Source organism: Syngnathus leptorhynchus, chromosome 12 (assembly GCF_054491065.1).
Source record: "Syngnathus leptorhynchus isolate UIUO chromosome 12, UIUO_Slep, whole genome shotgun sequence".
Taxonomy (NCBI): Eukaryota; Metazoa; Chordata; class Actinopteri; order Syngnathiformes; family Syngnathidae; genus Syngnathus; species Syngnathus leptorhynchus.
The window spans coordinates 341,023-361,108 of record NC_141206.1 but is presented as its reverse complement, the minus strand read 5'-3'; the positions used below and the strand labels follow the sequence as shown (position 1 = coordinate 361,108).

Sequence of the window (20,086 nt, the reverse complement as noted above, 5' to 3'; positions counted from 1 at the left end):
CGGCCGCTGGATCCGCGCCGCCGGAACTGGTGGCGGCCGCAGCATCTGCGCCGTCGGAACTGGTTCAGGTGCTGGCCGCACGCCACACGCCGCCGAAGGCCGACTGGGTGACGGCCGCTGGATCCACGCCGCCGGAACTGGTGGCGGCCGTAGCATCTGCGCCGTCTGAACTGTGTCGGAGGGGCGGCCGTGTGTCTTGCGCCGCTGAAAACCAACTGGGTGACGGCCGCTGGATCCGCGCCGCCTGAACTGGTGGCGGCCGCAGCATCCGCGCCGTCGGAACTGGTTCAGGTGGTGGCCGCACGCCGCCGAAGGCCGACTGGGTGACGGCCGCTGGATCCACGCCGCCGGAACTGGTGGCGGCCGTAGCATCTGCGCCGTCGGAACTGTGTCGGAGGGGCGGCCGTGTGTCTTGCGGCGCTGGAACTGGGTCGGGTGTCGCTGACAGGAGCCGATGGTGGAGTGAGGTCCAAGCGCTGGTCGCTATGATGGTCGGATCATTCTGTCATGGTTGGAATGGAGCAGGGCGACCAAGTGCAGCTTGGACCAGGGTTTATTGGAGGAACAAAAGACAGACTCTGCAAACTGACATGACTTAACAAAACGATAACATGACTGACTAACCGAAAACAGACTTGAAAACGACAGGGACCAAAAAGACATGAAGACGACACGACAACAAAACAACAGCAACCCCAACTAAACGACAATGATCCGACGGGGCATTCTTCTTCTTCTTCTTCATTGGGGTTTAACGGCAGCTTGCATCCTATTAGTTGCTTTGCCGCCCCTACTTTTTTTTTTTTTTTTTTTTTTTTTTTTTTTTCACAACACTAAATTCTCCTCACCAGACCAGTGCTTTTTAAAAACTCAAAAAACCAGCGCTTTCCCCTCCCACTTGTCCCTACTTCCAGAATGGTTTTCACCGATATTCCCTCAAGCCCTTCTGTCCGCAGCTTCTCCACCAACTCAACCCTTTGCCCATAATATTTCCTACAGGAAAGCAGCGCATGTTGCACCGTCTCCTCATCCTGACACTCAGAGCACAGCCCATCCCGGTGTTTCCCCAGAAGGTGGAGAGTGCTGTTAAGAAAAGTATGTCCTATCCTCAGTCTGGCAATAATGACTTCATCCTTCCTTTTCCACCCTCCTCTCCCACACTCATGAACTGACTCAGCCACTCTACTACACACTGAGAACAGGTGCCTCCCTCTGCTCTCCTGCTCCCACCGCTGTTGCCACTGCAGCATCACTTCCCTCCACACAATACTTTTACCCTCAGATTTAGACAGTGCAATGTTGATCTCCACTCGCTCTTTTTTCACTGCCTCTTTTGCCAGTTTGTCAGCCCTCTCATTTGCCAGGATACCCACATGTGCTGGAACCCACATCAGTGCTACCTTAACCCCCCTCGCTGCGATATCCCTAACAGCCAAAAGAATTTCCTGAATAAGGTCCTGTCGGCTCAGGGAACTGCCCCTCCCAATACTTTTAACTGCAGACACAGAGTCACTACATACCAAGAAATTACAATTTACAAGTTGCTCCGCCCATTGCACTGCCATCAGGATAGCAGCCAATTCCACAGTGAACACACTTAGATTGTCTGATGTTCTCTTACATGACTGTACATTTAATTTATTTATGTAAAATGCTGCCCCTGTAGCCCCAGTTTCCTGGTCCTTTGAACCATCCGTAAAGGCTAGTATATGGTCAGTGTAGGTCTCCACCACCCGGCACTGAAACTCATGCACCAGATTTGCCTCTTTGTCCCTTAACTTGACTTCAAGCAGCTTTAGATCAACCTCTGGGGCCCTCAGCTGCCACAGAGGAGTCACTGGCCACAATACCACTGAGCAGAAATTCATGCCGTAACCAGCCACCTCTTGCGCCACTGTCTCCCCAGTCCACCCAAAGCTTTCCCCTCTCCCTGCCCCTCTCTCCTAGCTCGCCTGAAATGCCGACTTAACTGGATGGTCATCCCTTTGGCACCTCAGGCTAACCCAGTAATTAGCCTGGAGCTGCTTCCTTCTAAAACTGAGTGGCATTTCTCCTACCTCCACTTGCAATGAGCACACTGGAGAAGACCTCACAGCCCCTGTGCACACCCTCAATGCTGCCGCTTGAACCACATCCAGCCTAGCTAACTGGGACTTTGACGCAGACCCATAAACCACACTCCCATACTCTATTCTGGACCTTATCAAGGATACATATATCTGCCTCAAAGATGACTTACTTGCTCCCCACTCTGTTCCAGCCAGACATCCCATTACATTTAAAACTTTCTTAGATTTATCAATCACGTATGTAATGTGGTCCCTCCACGTGATCCTTACATCACAAAACACTCCCAGAAACTTAAAACACTTCACCTTCTCCAGGCTCTTTCCATACAGCTGCACCTGCATACTCTCCTCAACCTTCCTTCTAGTAAAAAACATACATTTAGTCTTATCTACAGAGAATCTAAAACCCCATTTCCTTCCCCAATTCTCTACCTGCGTTACAGCTTCCTGTACTTTCTTCACAATATGTTTCATATTTTTTCCCCTCTTCCACAAACCCACATTGTCTGCAAACAATGACTTGCCTACTCCTGGGTGCAGGTCTGTAAAAACATCATTAATCATTACATTGAACAATAATGGGCTTATCACACTTCCCTGCGGGATCCCATTTTTAACAAAGCACCTCCTGGAGATTTCTAGGCCTATCTTAACCTGAATACTTCTGTTACTTAAAAACTCTATTACCCAATTAAACATACTTCCACCCACCCCCAGTAAGTGCAACTTTATCAAAAGACCGTCCACCCACAGCATATCATACGCTTTCTCTACATCTAAAAACACTGCCGCAACCGTCTCTTTCCTTACCTGAGCTGTCCTGATTTCATGCTCCAAGCATACCAGTGAATCAGTAGTACTTCTCCCTTTTCTAAATCCACTCTGACAACTGGCCATCAGTCCTCTTTCCTCCATAAAATGCATCAGTCTCCCATTCACCAGTCTCTCCATTAATTTACCCATATGTGATGTTAAGGCTATACGCCTATAATTTGCCGGATTGCTTGCATCTTTCCCTGGCTTTCTAATGGGTATAATAACCGCTTCTTTCCACCCTGATGGGATCTTCCCCTCCTCCCAGACTTTATTATACAAGTTCAACAACTTCCGCAATCCCACATCCCTTAAATGCCTTAACATGATATAACAAACACCATCTTTACCCGGAGCCGAGTTCTTACATTTAGCCAGTGCCCTCCTCAATTCCCCTACTGTGAATGGGACATTATACTTATCTTCCAATAACCCTTTCTTGTGAAAAGCCCCTGCATACACACCTTTAGTTTCCTCTCTGCCCCTACTCTCTTCCTCTGCCAGGTTATTGGGACTATGTACTTTGCTCCGAGTGTTTACCATCATTTCTGCCTTTTCCACATTTGTTACAGCTATCTGGCCCCCATCCAAGAGGATTGGGTAACCCCACTCCCTCCTATTACCTCCCATTTTTCTAATCATCCCCCACACTTCACCTATTGTGGTTGTGCTCCCAATAGAACTACAGTACCCCCTCCAATACGCCCTTTTCGTTTCTCTGATAGTCCTCCTGACCACTGCCTGCATCCTCTTATACTCAATCAGATGTTGGCAATTATGAGTCCTCTTCAGTACTCTCAAAGACCTATTTCTGTTCTTAACTACCTCTCCACACTTATCATTCCACCATGGAACTGCTTTCCTCTTATTCCTGCCTGTACTTTTGGGTATTGTAGTCTCTGCCGCCAGAAGAATAAACTGCCGCACCTCTAATTCATATTCCTCCACATAACTAGTTTCTCGCCCTGCACTGAGAAGTGCATCACTCACTACCCCAAAAGTTTCCCAGTCGGCCTTACTGAACACCCACCTTCCACTCCTATCCTCTACATTCAACGCCACACTAACGTCCATTTTACACAGAATGGGATAGTGATCACTCCCTATGGTCCCTCCTTCATATACCTCCCATTCACACCTCGGCGCCAGTCTACCAGACACTAAAGTAAGATCTAATACGGATTCCTTTCCAGTTCTTACATCTATCCTAGTCTTTCTACCATCGTTAACACACACTAAGTTTCTACCATTCAACATATCTTCGATTACCTGCCCATTATTATCTGTTTTTTTCCCTCCCCATAATGTATTATGAGCGTTAAAATCCCCGCACCATATAACACTATCACCATCCTGTCCCTCTACCTTCTCCAACTCATTCAACTTCAGGTGCTTACTTGGATTATAATAGTTTATTATCCCTATTTTCCTCCTGCCCGCCCAAACTTCCACCACCACATACTCCTGCTCTGTCCCTCGACCCACTACCCTGTACGGCACTCCCTTCCTTACAAATGTTGCACACACCCCTCCATTACCGTGATCCCTATCCCTCCTGAAGACAACATAGTCACTCAAAACAAAATCCAGGTTAGGTCTTAACCATGTCTCCTGTACACATATAATATCTGGCTTCACACTCCTGCTGTCAATAAATTTCTAAAAATCTTGGCCATTTGCCACCAAACTCCTAGCATTCCATTGTAAGAGTAACATAATCAGTAGATTATCCTACACTACCTGCTTCCTGGTTTGGCTGTCCATTCAGCCCCTCCCTTATCTCCTCCCACTTTAATCCTACCAAGCCTAGATGTCAAATAGCAGCCTTCGTGATGATTTGAATCCTTTCAGTCTTGGACTTAACCTCAGCTGTAGCATTAATTACCCCTGCAATGAATATAACCAGCTCCTTCTTCTCTCCCTGTGCCCTGGACTCCTTTTCCCTGCTTGTTTCCTGCCTCTGGCTCCCAACATTCCCTGAGCCGACCTCCACTCCGACCTTCCCTCCACCATTCCTCTCCGTTCCCCCCACCCGTCTGGCTGCCTCAGCATAGGATACTTTGTCCTTCACCTTTACATTCTGAATCTCCGCCTCCCTTCTCATCACTTCACATCCCCAGTACGCCGCGCTGTGCTTCCCACCACAATTGCAGCATTTTGGACTCACTCCCTCACCACACTCCCCATACTCATGGTCTCCCCCACACATGGCGGATCCGCGAATCCGCCATGTTTATTACTCAGATATCCATTTGGCAATACCCATTACCTTGTTTGGTTTGTCCCACCCCAACGAATGTGATGTAATAGATAAAAATACGTCATAGAAAATGTATATCTGGACAGAATAAAAAATAGCCCCCCAAAACGATTATAACAGTATCTCTGCAGCCACTGGAGGGAAATATTACACTTTCCCACACTCCTGGATACTCTAGATCATAGGTGTCAAACTCTGGCCCGCGGGCCAGATTTGGCCCGCAGTGTAATCATATTTGGCCCGCGAGGCAATTTCAAATTAACATTAGAGCTGGCCCGCCGGTATTATACGGCGGCAGCGCTGTAACACCGCATTCATCGCTTTTACTACAAATCCCATAATGGTCTGCTGTTGCTTTGGCGCCTATATGTCCGTTCATGACTCCGCCTCATGCCCATATAAGAAGAATCCGTGTTCATTTTTTCCCAGAATGCACCTGAAATTTTCAAGATGGCGCTGCCTGGATTCGATACCATTGGCTTCCAAGCAGCCGTCCACAAACTAATGGGTGACGTCACGGATGTTACGTCCATTTATATACAGTCTATGTGGACACCCCCCATCTCCGTGCCTCTCCCCCACACTGCGACCTCAAACGACAGCCGTCACTGTGTTACCCTACCAACAAATGGCGAAAAGAAAGGCAGAAAATAGAACTTTTCTGGACAGGTGGGAGACAGAATATCTGTTTATATGTATACAAGACAGACCTGTTTGTCTTGTTTGTGAAGCCAACGTGTCAGTAACTAAGGAGCACAATATTAGACGACACTATGAAACCAAACACCAGGACAAATATAAGGACCTGGACACGGCTCAAAGGAGCCAGAAAGTTAAGGAGATGAAAAGAGGTTTGATTTCACAACAGAAAATGTTCCCATAAGCCACAACACAAAGTGAGGCTGCTGTAAAGTCAAGTTATATCGTGGCACAAGAAATCGCCAAACCAGCCCGACCCTTTAATGAGGGAGAGTTTGTAAAAAAGTGCATGATGAAGGTTAGTGACCAAGTGTGTCCCGAGAAAAACCGAGCCTTTGCAAACGTAAGCCTGAGCAGAAACACAATAGCTGACCGCACATGCGAGCTTGGCAGTTGATGGAGAAATGAAAGGTTTTGTTTCTTTTTCCCTTGCTGTGGATGAGAGCACTGACGCGTCTGATATTGTGCAGCTGACTGTCTTCGTCCGCGGCGTGGACACAAATCTGTGTGTTACGGAGGAGCTTTTGGGATTTAAACCAATGCATGGCACAAACACAGGGAAAGAAATCTTTGAGGAGGTTTGAAAATGTGTAACTGAAATAAACCTTCCGTGGAATAAACTTGTGGGATTAACCACTGATGGTGCGCCAACCATGAGTGGTAAAAGGAATGAACTGGTGGGCAGGATCTGTGAAAAGATGCGTGAAGAGAACTGTGCAGGTGAATTATCTGTTTATCACTGCATCTTACATCAAGAACCCCTGTGTGGTAAAGCGCTGAAGATGGAGGATGTTATGTCCACAGTACCAACACTAAGCCGCTGTTTAGCTCAGTAAGAAGAGACTGGAATTTGGAGCACGAGCGCTGTTCCCGTGAGAGTTCGAATCCCGCTTGACCAATATTTTTTTTTCATTCATTCAATTTTAACACATCACTTTAATAATTATTTTCATCATCATCATTAATTTACCATTTTTATTTTATTTAATCATCATCAATTTACCATTTTTATGTCATTTAATCATCATTTCGAGTCCCACAATAGTGTGAAGTGCCTTCGCCTTCACACGCAATTTCTCCAGAAATTGCCAATTCTAGTTATTATTATTAAACAATTTATTCCTCCCACTTTTTTGACACCTAACTACTCCCACATGCTTTAACCGATTCACCCCATTCCAACTTTCACACGTTCCAAAAATTCACGGCATGACTGCTAGTATTTTATTTGTTCATAACATTTACCGTTTTTGCATAATTAGCAAATTTGTGCCTTAAAATCCCCCATTCATTCTTAATGGCGCATTCAACACGAGCGACGTTCACGAGGGAGTTCGAATTTTGACATCTGACAACTTTTTTCATGATTTCTTTCCTTAACTCATTTATTTAACCCATTTATTTTTTATTTATTCATTTTTCATTCATTCATTTAGTTATTCATTTAATTTTAATTTAAAAACATCATTTTTTACCATCTTTATTTCTTGCTTAATAGCATCATTCCACCACAGCGACACTAAGTTGGTGTTTAGCTCAGTAAGAAGAGAATGGCCTTTAAACACGAGTGCTGTTCCCGTGTGGGTTCGAATCACGCTTGGCCATTATTTTTTTTTCATTCATTCAATTTTAACACATCACTTTAATAATTATTTTCATCATCATCATTAATTTACCATTTTTATTTTATTTAATCATCGTCATTAATTTACCATTTTTATGTCATTTAATCATCATTTCGAGTCCCACAATAGTGTGAAGTGCCTTCGCCTTCAAGCTTAAAAGCATCATTCCACCGCACAAACAGTAAGTAATTTTAACACATTTTAATAATTTATTTCATTCAACATCATCATCATAATTAATTTACCATTTTTATTTCTCATTTAAAAGCATCATTCCACCGCACAAACAGTAAGTAATTTTAACACATTTTAATAATTTATTTCATTCAACATCATCATCATAATTAATTTACCATTTTTACTCAATTTATTTCTTTGGATTTAGCATTATTCTACCGCTTTGATAGTATATCACTGTTTAGCTCAGTAAGTTGAGAATGGGACATTCAACGCTTGCCACTTTGCTGAGTGAGTTTTAATCTAATGGCAGGCCGTCAGTTTTTATTCATTCATTTATTTATTCTTCATTCATTCCATTCAACATCATCATCATTAATTTACCATTTTTATTTTATTTAATCATCATTATTAATTTACCATTTTTATTTCATATAATCATTATTTCGAGTCCCACAATAGTGTGAAGTGCCTTCGCCTTCACACGCAATTTCTCCAGAAATTGCCAATTCTAGTTACTATTATTGTTATTTGTATTATTAGTGTTATTATCAACTTGATTTTGCACGCCTGCACTTTTAAGTTATATAAGCCGTGCTTGTTCAATATTCATTGTAAAATCAAAACTTGTTTGATTCCATATTAAAAGGTTCATTTGTTCAACCTTGGCCCGCGGCTTTGTTCAATTTAAAATTTTGGCCCACTGTGAATTTGAGTTTGACACCCCTGCTCTAGATACACAAGAAAAAAAATTTAAAAGAAAAAAATTCCATTTTCCATGATGTGTCCTTTAAATTTACAAAGAAAAAAAACAATAAGAATTTACAAGCTAAGCTAAGTGAGTCAGGTATATCAAGAACAAAAATTGATAAAAATTAGCTGAAGCCAAGTGCACAAATTGCACATTGTGTCAGTTCAATTCTGCCCAACACACTGTTGTGCACTGCTACGTCACAGGTAATCCCAGTGGAGCACAACCTGCTGAATCTGCAGATTATTTCATGACTGTCCGGTTTGTTGTGGATTGCACAGTCCCAAAAATACAATACACACTCCGGCCCCATGCGGTGCACTATAGAGAGATCCCTGCATCAGAAAATCACAAGAAGAGCTTTGTTAAAAACTTAACAATGCGTATTTTGAACAGCATCGATGTTTATGGTTGAAAACAAGACGTCTCTTTAGACTCAAAACAATAGAGCAAGACTTTGTTTGTTCCCTCACAGTAACTGCGTTTCATCAAGTTTAGAATTCGTCAATGAGCCCTGCGAGGAATTTTGGTGTTTTTTTTCCCCCAACAAAACAAAATGATGCTGCATCAATTGCTTTTATATGATTTTTTTAAGACAAAGTCAAAGTCAAAGTCCGCTTTATTGTCAATTTCTTCACATGCCAGGCACACAAAGAGATCAAAATTACGTTTCCCACCGTCCCACGGTGACTAGACAGTACACAACACGCACATCAAACAGCACAAAGAGTAAAAACGAACAGACAAGAGCAACAAATAAGTAATAAGCAAATAACCCAAATAATAAACAATAAATAAATAAATAGACAAATAAGAGCAGCAAAATGGAGCAAGCGCGCTAATAGCAGACAAGCGCAATAAAGAGTTTTGATTGATATAATCATTTTGTTTCAATGAGAAATAATAGTTTCAAAGGAGCAAAACAAATTAAACACGTTAGTTGTACAAACAACACAAATGTTTAACATTACCTTCGATGAAAGTAAACATTCTCAAACACTTTCTCTAACCCCTGTCCACTTTAGAATCAACTGTTAGAAGATGATTTCAGAGCAGAGGACACTCAGATTCATAAGGTAAGGTGAATGTAATTTTTTCATACACATTCATGACTGTGGTTTGTTTTACCAACTTACATGTATGTGTGTAGGGTTTTAAGTTGGAGACATTTGCTGGCCCAGTGTTTGCCAATCTACGGCGATCTTTAGGTGTGACAGAACAGGAGTATCAGCAGTCCCTCTGCTCCGACAAGTGCTACCTTCAGTTCATCAGCAATTCCAAAAGCAAGGCTGACTTCTTCCTTACGTGAGTCACTAGCCACTGTTGCATGATTCTTTTTTTTTTAGAATGAAATGAAAATAATGTAGAGATGTACAGCACATATTTGAACATTCCTGAAAAATTGACACACTAAAATAATAATAATATCGGTTTTATATAGCGCTTTTCTAGACACTCAAAGCCGCTTTACAGACACAATTACAACAGACTATCAAGATAAAAAACGTGACCAACTTATACACTATGTACAAAAAAGCTGCGTTAGCTTAGGCGCCGCGCGGCTAGTTGGCGTGGGCCATGCGCGTGTCGTCGCTGAGGAAGTTGAGCATGGTCTGCACCAGCTTGGGCAGGTCGTAGTCGTGCTTCCAGGCCCAGTTGCGTTTGGCGGTGGAGTCGTCAAAGTCCATCGTCCCGGAGTCGGCGATGGCCTGCCGGATGGGGGGGTCCACGTTGTACGGGACCTCCAGTTCGGGCACGTGCCTGCGCAGCTCCTGCACTAGCTCTTCGGGCGAGAGGCTCATGGCGCCGATGCAGCACGTGCGCATGCCGAGCGTGTCGGCCATCGCCTCCAGCACCCCAAGGGTGGCGCGCAAGCAGTCGTCGACACACACCATGGGAAGCCGCGTGTCGGGCCGCAGGAAGCACCCAAACCTGACCCTCCCGAGAGCGTCACCAGCCAGGCCAGCCAGGATGCGCTGGCGGGGGCTGCTCGGAGCCAGCAGCTGGCAGTGAAGGCCGCCACCGCTGACAGCCAAAAGACGCAGGGAGCTGCAGCAAAAAACACGCTAAAATACTAACTTAAAAATAACTTTAGTGATTTAAAATGTTAAGAACGAAAAGGACTAAAACTAAGCTAACTCTGGTGGAGAAGCGGCAAACATTCAGCGCCAGCGTCCTCTCCGACCGGAAGTCGATTCGGAAGAAGAGTATCTTATTGCATTATGATTCCAAATGTTGGCTGCAAAATACTTTTTTTGTCTAAATTAAATTCTTCAACTCACATAGTTCCTTGGAACCAAAATGGCAAAGCACTGCTGTTATCTAAATGAAATATTTCACTTCAACATAATTGTTTTGAAGTGAATTGATGTGTAAACCCACTAATCAAGAACCTTTGAAATCTTACATAAAAACCTCTTTTCTTTTTGGCTTATCCTGCTAGGGGGCACTTCAGCGCATCACCCTTTTCCATTTAAGCCTCTCATCTGCACCCTCCTCTTTAAATCGAACAGCCCACATGTCTTCTCTCATGTCTATCAATCTTTTAGTTTTTTGCCAAATGCCCTTCATGGCACAACATGGCATTTATCCGAGTTTGGGATCATTCTAGGTTTGCACTGGCTTGTGTCCCCATAAGACTGCGTTCTATTTTCTAACAAATATAACAAATACAAGAGTGAATTAGCTCAACTGAGATGTGCTTTTCTTTGGTGTCTTTACATTTTAGGAATGATAAACGCTTCTTTTTGAAGACTCAGAATGAACGGGAAATACGATTCCTTCTGGACAACTTGAAGAACTACATGGCACATTTGCAGAAATACCCCCATTCTCTTTTGGTGAAGTTGCTAGGTATACACCCTCATACAAGCACTTCCTTTCCCCCTTTGATCGCGGGTTCCATGTTTCACAAAATTTGTATTAATGCCTATCTCTGGGCGGCACAGTGGAGCTTAGCACGTCGCCTCACAGTGTGAAGGTTATGGGTTTGGTTCCAGCTCCGGCCTTCCTGTGTGGAGTTTACATGTTCTCCTAGTGTCTGACCGGGTACTCCGGTTTCCTTCCACATCCCAAAAACATGCATGGTAGGCCAATTGAGCACTCCAAATTGCCTATAAGTGTGAGTGCAAATGGTTGTTTGTCTTTGAGTGCCCTGCAACTGGCTGGCAACCAATTCAACGTGGCCCCCAGCTATTGCTCGAAGTCAGCTGAAATAAGCTACAACGCACTTGTGACCCTCATGAGAATAAGCAGTACTGAATGGCTGGATATCTCTATCTCTGTTTTGGTCTCATGTCTGTTTTGAGTGTAATTACCCTTTCGACCGTAGTAGTTGAGTTGTGTTCATTATTTCCTCATTGATGATAGCCATTGTATTCTTTTGTTCAGCCAAGGTGTGTCGGTCTTACCTGCAAAAACCTTTCCGACAGTTTCACTGCCGAAACTGTCAGAAAGGTTTTTGAAGGTAAGACCTACACACCTTGTCTAAACAAAATAATACAATGGCTACACTTTCGACTGCTAGATGGTGGCACAGTCATTTGAGTTGGTGTTGAAAGAACTTCTATATTTCAAAACAAAACATATATATAGTTCGAACAGTTGCAACTAGTACCGTAATTTTCGGACTATAAGTCACGCTTTTTTTCTTAGTATGGGTTGGGGGGCGACTTATACTGAGGGGCGATTTATATGTAAAGTTTTTCACAAAAAAAAAAAAAAAAAAGGGGGAAACCGCGATGTAGCAAGGGATTGCTGTAATTTGAATTTCAAGTGACGTCAGCGGCGGTTGTTTACATAAAGGACAAAGATTCGATCACGGGATGACGAAGATGACGAAGGGCTCCACGTACTACCGGCATAATTAGTGGCTTTGTTTGTAAGTGACACGGAGGACGAAGAGTTTGAAGGATTGAATGATTTGGAGTGACACAAAAGGTTTGAAAAACTATTATGGCTTTTACGCACGCCCGGTCCTACTCGACGGAGCTCTATTTCACCTCTGTGGATGGAAGTCGGGGGCCGGCGCTCGGCCGGGTGGCTGTCCGGGGACGGTGGATGGGGCTCGGACATGGCTTTTACGCACGCCCGGTCCTATTCAATAGAGCTGTCTTCCACCTCCGTGGCTGGAAATGCCACCTCCGGGGACGGAAGTCCACACCGCCGCACGCCTGGAAGTCCACGCCGGTGCTTGGGGCCGTGTGGCGGTGAACTATCTATGTTATAGTTATTTGATATATTTTATTTCGTGTCGCAACTTGTTTATGGTTTTATCGTTATAGTTCAGTCGTTATTGCCTCGTTGAACTCTTATAAATAAAGAGGCGTTTACCAAACTCACGTCTTTGCTTGTACTTTGTTAACGCTACAGTATAGTTATATACTAGATCTGTGGAATAACGACAAGGGCGTACGCGCGCCGTTGTTGACAAAGGACGAGGAATTTGATCGATGGATTTAATGATTTGGAGTGACACAGATGGTTTGATAATATTGTTTGAATATGATGGTTATTTGAAATATACTTTATATATCGTGATATATAAAGTATATTTGTATATACATATAGTATATGCGGCGCATATGCGGCGGATACGCGGCATTGTTTACATAAAGGATGATTTAATGAATTTGAGTGACACAGATGTTTTTATAAACGTGTTATTCATGTAATAGTTATTAGAATAACTCTGAATCTTACGTCAGGCCCGTTCTCCGGTCTTTGTTTGTGTTTATGTCACGTTAGCATACCTATCGTTTAGCCTGTTGTTGCTCGTTCATGTCTGTTCTTGGTGTTGGATTTTGTTGGATATATTTCCCCCAAAATGCGACCTATACTCCGGAGTGACTTATATGTTTTATTTCACGTTTTTGTGCATTTTATGGCTAATGCGACCTATATTCCAGAGCGACTTTTAGTCAGAAAAACACGGTGTATGTCGGTGTATATATATATATATATATAATGCCATATATATGTGTGTGTGTGTGTGTGTGTGTGTGTGTGTGTGTGTGTGTGTGTGTGTGTGTGTGTGTGTGTGTGTGTGTGTGTGTGTATTTGTATGTATGTATGTATGTATGTATGTATATATATAGTTTGAACAGTTGCAACTCTATATGTGTTTTAACTGGTTTTCCTGACTTTCTAAAATTGTAAAGCGTCTTTGTGTCTGAAAATTATTTGGTTTTATTACTATAAAAAAAAGATTATTTTAATTGTTTTTAAATAGTCTCACTCCACCGTGACCTTACATACCTTTCAGAGCTCCTCCACTCCTAAGCACCTTCCATGTGCGTCAGGTCAGCTGACCAGTCACTACTGAATGTATCTTGTATCTCTTATGAATACCATTTACATCAGGGGTCACCAACCTTTCTTAAACCGAGAGCTACTTCCTGTGTACTGATTAAGGCAAAGGGCTACCAGTTTGACGCACACTTCTGAAATAGCCAATTTGCTCAATTTAGCTTTCACTATGTGTTAATATTGTCATTTCCAGTTCACACGTAAGTGTGATTTTAACAAGAATAGCAAAAATACAGTCAAACCTCGGTTTTTGACCACAATCCGTTCGAGAAGCAAATTGGTCGATTTCCGAATGTATTTTTCCCATTACAAATAATATAATTTTTTTTAGTCTGTTCCAAGACTTAAAAAAACGCCTATTTTAAAGCATTTTTTCATTCGTGCATTTTTGTCCGATTGCGCAACTGTAGCGCACCGCCGAACGCGCAACCGGAGCGCGTCGCTGACTGCGTAACTGCACCGCGCTGGTCGCATTATTGTGACAGAGCCGTCGCTGAAATGTAGAAAATATTTTTAAAGTCCTGATGTACTTTCCAACATTTAAGTGGACCTCAGTGCGCAGGGAGCTTAATTTGGTCCGATTGCGCAATCGCAGTGCGCCGGGCGCTCACTGTCGCATTGTTTTAAGAGCGTCTTTGCGTTTTAGGATGGCTTTACTTCCCCACTTGCTTTCTTTGGAGGCATGATTAGGGGTTAATACAATCCTCAAAGTAACGAAAATACAATAACTACGGAGTCAGTCGGCATCCGGGCCGCGCGGTCGGGTTTTCTCGGGTCTTCCCGGCTCATCTCGCAAGGTTCGACCTCCAAATTTTGTTCAACAACTGAAGCAAAAAAAAATCTCGAATTTTTGGTTCAAATTCCGATTTGTTCGAGAACTGGGACGTTCGGAAACCGAGGTTTGACTGTAAAATAAATAGATGCAGCTACTGACAAGTGCCGCTATTTGAGCTAATTTTAGAACAGTCCTGTGGGCGACTCATGTGGTCGTCACGGGCGACTTGGTGCCCGCGGGCACCGGGTTGGTGACCCCTGATTTACATAGTCCCCCTAGTGTTCACACTGACGCACCACATAACTGAAATAGCTTGTTACATGATTTTGTGTTTACTTTTTTCCTGTAAGGTGTTCACAGAATCAAAATTTCATTTTGGCAAAAGGTACAGTAAGTTTGTTTAACCACTTTTTCAGTGTACCAAACCATTCTTGTCGAGTATATTTTTATTTCATTTGCAGAAGTACTTCATCGTTATGCACAGTGTGTTTTATCCAGATGAACGAATAAATGCCAGGTAAGAATTATTTTCCCCAAAGCCTCGACACATTAAATTCAAAATGTGACCTGACAGTTGCTATGATCCGAATCGTATACTTTACTCCTCCCGTTCCCCTTTTGGCTGTGGTGTTTCCTTTTTTTTTCCCCCCTACACTCCTCCCGGTTGTCTTGGCATCAGTGCACAGACCTCGATCAACTAATTGGATACTCCTGTTCTAAAGTTCAGCCATGTATAAATACTAGCACAGGTCATGCAATTTGGCTTAATTTGATCCTGGCACAGACAGGCCTACTCTGAGTTTTGCGGCACTGTACATAGACCCACTTGCTTCCTTTATCTGATGCTGTCAAAGTGCAGTGACAATGCTCTGATCACGCCTGGATTATTGTGTCCTTATCCACAAAGAGGTGTCTCAATGCATGATCTGAGTGCAGCACATTCAAAAGGAATTAGATGAGCCGCTATGATTGATGGTGAATGAAGTCACACCCAGAACTGTGCACACCGCCTTTTTTAAAATATGGTGGCTTGCGTCGGTCTTGAAAATAGGGCCCTAAATGATACTGGTTCAATGTATTGGGGTGGAATATACGCTCAATCAAAATAATTATTTCAAGAATTTTCAGATTTGGAACTAATTTTACTCACCCTAGTTTCATAATACACACGCAAAAACTAAAAACGCGGCGGTGCTGTGAGTGAGTGAGTGTGTGAGTAATATGTCTTTGCAGCAATATTTTAATTATTTGTTCGGTTACGCCTTCTGCCGCATCAGTCTGTGATAGGCTCTCCTTGCCGTGTGTGACAAGTTTTAAAATCATTTAGGTCATTCAGACAGTTTTAACATACTGTATGGCAAAATAAATTATTTTTTTGGGCAAACTCGTCTATTAGGGAATGCACCAGCCACTACCCCCATCGTCTACACATGTAATTAAGTATTATTCATTAGAAATTGAACAATACTTGAGCTCTATGTATGTTAATTGGGGCTTTGCAATGCTACTTGCTAGGTACGATATAAAAGGTTGTGAAGTGAGTCGCTGGACAGATCCGTCACCAGATGGATGCCAGATTATTGTGGTCCTCAAAGACCTCAACTTTGAAGGACAGTACATCACTCTTGGTAGGGGGAAGTGTTATGTATTATTTTTTTACTATCTATGTTGGATTGGATGTGAATATGTAACGGAGTAAAATAATATGTGTGAATGTATGCACTCAGACAAGCAGCGTTCCTGGCTCCTGCGGCAAATGGAGATAGACACAGATTTTCTCCGAAGCCTCAACGTATTGGATTACAGTCTTCTGCTTGCCCATCAGCCGTTGCAACAAGACGAACGTCACCGTGCTCTCTCTTTCGCTTCATTAATCATGAGAACTAAGCGGTTAGTAACTGTTTTCACAATTGTCATGTTTGGTTCAAACGAAATTGTACTGATGGGCTTTGCATATCGTTTGGTAAGCAAACTTGGAGCGTATCAAACAACAAAACAGACCACGTCTCGGTTTGCTTCAGTTGGTGCTATTGCTTCATGGAGCAGTGTTAGTGACAGCTAAAAGTAAAGTGGAAAGGTGTCTGAATCATGTCTTAGTGTCTGTATCTCTCCAACTGTGTGTGCTTGCATCAACGTACAGCTTAAAAAAGGTAGTACCGTATTGGCCCGAATATAAAACGACCATGAGTTTAAGACGACCCCCTCTTTTTCAAGACTCAAGTTTGAAAAACTACTTTTTGAACTCCAAATTAAATTTTTATACAGAAAATAATTACAGTACATTCAAAAGAAATGATAATAACAATATCACTGAGAGAAAAAGCACGTTATTTTGCCTCATTCCAATCATGCAAAAACTGTCTATCACATCTTAATATCTGAACATTTAAATATGTAAACTAAAGTGCAATCACATTTGTAAATGAATGGCTTCTGGTTTTTGAAATGTAAATAAACCAATCTACTGTGATAAAACAACAAAATTACAATAACTGCATTAACCATCAAAGTGAAGTCTAACTGTAACTGTAGTCTTGAAACAAATCTGAATAAGGAAAAACATTGCAATAAAACAATGCAAACTGCTACCGCTATTTTTATTTTTATTCTTCGTGACAGGGGTTCACTTTGGCCTGGGGAGTTAAGTTCAGCATTCGCTTTAAACATAATAATAATAATAATAATACATTTTATTTGTATGGCGCCTTTCACGGCACTCAAGGTCGCCGAACACACATAAAATAGACACAATTAAAAGAAAAGAAGTCTAAAAGCAAAGAAACATCGGCAGCAGAGTAATAAAATTAGACAAATGCCTGCCTAAACAGGTGGGTTTTGAGGTGAGATTTGAACAGTTCAATGGAGTCAATGTTTCTGATGTCCGGGGGGAGGGAATTCCAGAGGCGAGGGGCAGAGCAACTGAAGGCTCTGGCCCCCATAGTTGACAGATGAAATGAGGGGACAGTGAGGGTGATACTGGAGGCAGACCTGAGAGACCGGGTAGGAATGTGTACATGAATGAGGTCTGACAGGTATGAAGGAACAAGGTTATGGATAGCCTTGAATGTGTGGAGGAGAATTTTAGAATCAATGCGCTGTTTTATGGGGAGCCAGTGAAGTTGGTGTGGAACGGGAGTGATATGATGGTAGACAGGGGTTCCAGTGACAATGCGAGCAGTAGCATTCTGGACCAGTAGCAATATATGGAGGAGTTTTTGAGGGAGACCAAAAAGGATAGAGTTGGAATAATCTAAGCGAGAGGTGACAAGAGAGTGGACTAGGATAGCAGCGCTGGATGGGGTGAGTGATGGAGGCGATTAATGTTACGGAGGTGAAAATAAGCAGAACGGATAGTGTTGTTTATGTGGGTGCTGAATGATAGGGTGCAATCAAGGACGACACCCAGACTCTTTGCCTGAGGGGAAGGGGAAACCGAGGAGGTGTCAATGGTGAGAGTAAAACAGGGTTGTTTGTTGAGAGAAGCTTTGGAACCTATGAGGACTACCTCAGTTTTGTCGCTGTTTAGTTTAAGGAAGTTTGAGGTGATTTTATTTCTTGAAGGCACGCACTGAGGGAGGAGGATGTGAGGCCGGAAGGGGGTTTTGAAGAGACGTAGAGCTGGGTGTCGTCCGCGTAACAGTGAGAATTAATGTTATGTTTATGGAAAATCTGACCAAGTGGGAGGAGATAAATGATAAATAGGAGGGGACCAAGGACAGAACCCTGGGGAACACCAGAGGACACGGGGGAGGGGTGAGATGTGAATGATTTTAACTGGATAACCGGCCAGAGAGATAAGAGTGAAACCAGTGCAAGGGTGTGTCAACCAGTCCAATAGCGGCTAGTCTTCCTCAGAGGATGGAGTGGGAGATGGTGTCAAAAGCTGCACTTAAATCAAGAAAAATGAGTATGGATAGCATTGTGAATGGGTATAATGTCTCAACCCTGAATGTAAGACGACCCCCACTTTTTCAGTGTTATTTCAATGCAAAAAAAACATTGTCTTATATTCGGGCCAATACGGTAATAATATCTAAAGCCCATTTTGATACCTTGCCTAACAACACATAAACATATAAAGTCACGAAGGTAGCCTTATTGTTTTAAAAGTTGATTTGTCACACAATAACCCACAAATGTACATTATTGCAACTTCACGTGTTTTTTTTTTACTGTAGTACAAAAATGCAAATAAAAACACAGCCTAAATTTGCAATTATATTCAGACTCAAAGATGGTACCTGACTCTAAAACACATCTTTCATCATAAAATCAATCCACCGATTTCACACAAACGTGATTGCTCATTGCTCGACTGATTTTGTGTGTGCTTGCGTGTGCATGTGTGTGTCAATATCTGTAGATCCGTGAATCCAAGCACCAGCCCCATCTATAGTATCCCTTCTGTTCCCGGGGCAGTCCCAGAGGATGACGCCACTTTCATCTCAGCACAAATTGATAGTGACTATTTGAAGCAAGCAGGAGAAGGCCAAAGTGGAGAAACACACCACATTGATGGCAATAAAACAGAAGAGCGGCCATACTTTGAAGTCCAAAACAGACGTTTACTGCTCAACTTAAAGAATGCTCTGCATGTCATTGATGGACCTGATCAACGCTACTTCATTGGCATCATTGATATTTTTACAGTTTACAGTTTAAAGAAAAGATTGGAATATTGGTGGAAGAGACTGAGGCATCCCGGCCGGACATTCTCCACAGTAAGTCCGCAGATGTACTGCACTCGACTGTGTCAGTGGGTGCTGGACCATAGCAAATAGATACCAGATGTAGATATTTCACCCATGTATACTCATTTGTGAAAAGTTAAAGCAACTCGCTGTCTCACAGTTCTGAGACTGAGGGGTTGAATCTCACCTTCTGCTTCCCATACGGAGTTTATGTTCTCCACATGCTTGAGTTTTCTCCGTTGTTCTCTGGTTTCCTCACATATTGCCGAAACATGCATCTAGGTTTAACTGAATATTCTAAATTGGCCTTAAGTGTATGTGAGTGTGAATAAAAAGTAAATCAATTTGGACTAAATTATTTCAAATAAAATATAGAAAGCTAAAGAAAAGCCTAGTGTAATGAAGGAACATGATCATTACCCAGCCAAATAAAGATGTAGACTTTGTTGTAAATATTTTGGAAGACCACCTTTGATTTTGCCACGCATACATGCTGCAGCATTTTAAACCCTTGCAAACTGCAGAGTAGGGCTGCACAATATAATGAAAAAATAATAATATAGCGATATTGGCCCATGTCACTGAGACATGCAAATGTTTCTTAAGGAATTATTTTCTTTTCTGAATTGGACCAGTCCAATGCAAACTTAAATGTGCATTGCTATCAAATAGTATAGCATTATAAAAGTTAATACCAATCAATTAGTTATGAATACATTGATCTTGATTATTTTTCACCATGAAAAAATGTTATCCGAGAAAGTAAAAATGTAAAATAAAATGATTTGAAATGTAAAAATGTAAAATGAAATTTCTTTTCATTTGAAACTACAAATATTACTATATTATTATTATATATATTATTATACTACTAAATGTTACTACTTTAGGTACATGTTAAAAATCACAATCATATTTG

General features: G+C 42.4%; 1 protein-coding gene and 1 pseudogene across 3 annotated transcripts in view; one reads left to right on the top strand and one right to left on the bottom strand.

Moving 5' to 3' along the window:
- The window catches only part of pip5kl1 (phosphatidylinositol-4-phosphate 5-kinase-like 1), a 30,740-nt gene extending 11,229 nt beyond the window's left edge, over positions 1 to 19,511 (top strand). For all 3 annotated transcript variants that reach the window (XM_085926041.1, XM_085926042.1, XM_085926044.1), the window contains 8 exons: positions 9,420 to 9,470; positions 9,545 to 9,699; positions 11,123 to 11,247; positions 14,827 to 14,861; positions 14,938 to 14,993; positions 15,992 to 16,104; positions 16,204 to 16,366; positions 18,840 to 19,511. In XM_085926041.1, the coding sequence (XP_085782167.1) occupies positions 9,420 to 9,470; positions 9,545 to 9,699; positions 11,123 to 11,247; positions 14,827 to 14,861; positions 14,938 to 14,993; positions 15,992 to 16,104; positions 16,204 to 16,366; positions 18,840 to 19,257 (1,116 nt within the window). In that variant the 3' untranslated portion in view covers positions 19,258 to 19,511. The remainder of the gene's footprint in view (positions 1 to 9,419; positions 9,471 to 9,544; positions 9,700 to 11,122; positions 11,248 to 14,826; positions 14,862 to 14,937; positions 14,994 to 15,991; positions 16,105 to 16,203; positions 16,367 to 18,839) is intronic.
- LOC147047757 (L-threonine 3-dehydrogenase, mitochondrial pseudogene) lies at positions 9,406 to 10,556 on the bottom strand (annotated as a pseudogene).
- Positions 19,512 to 20,086: the final 575 nt, after the last annotated feature.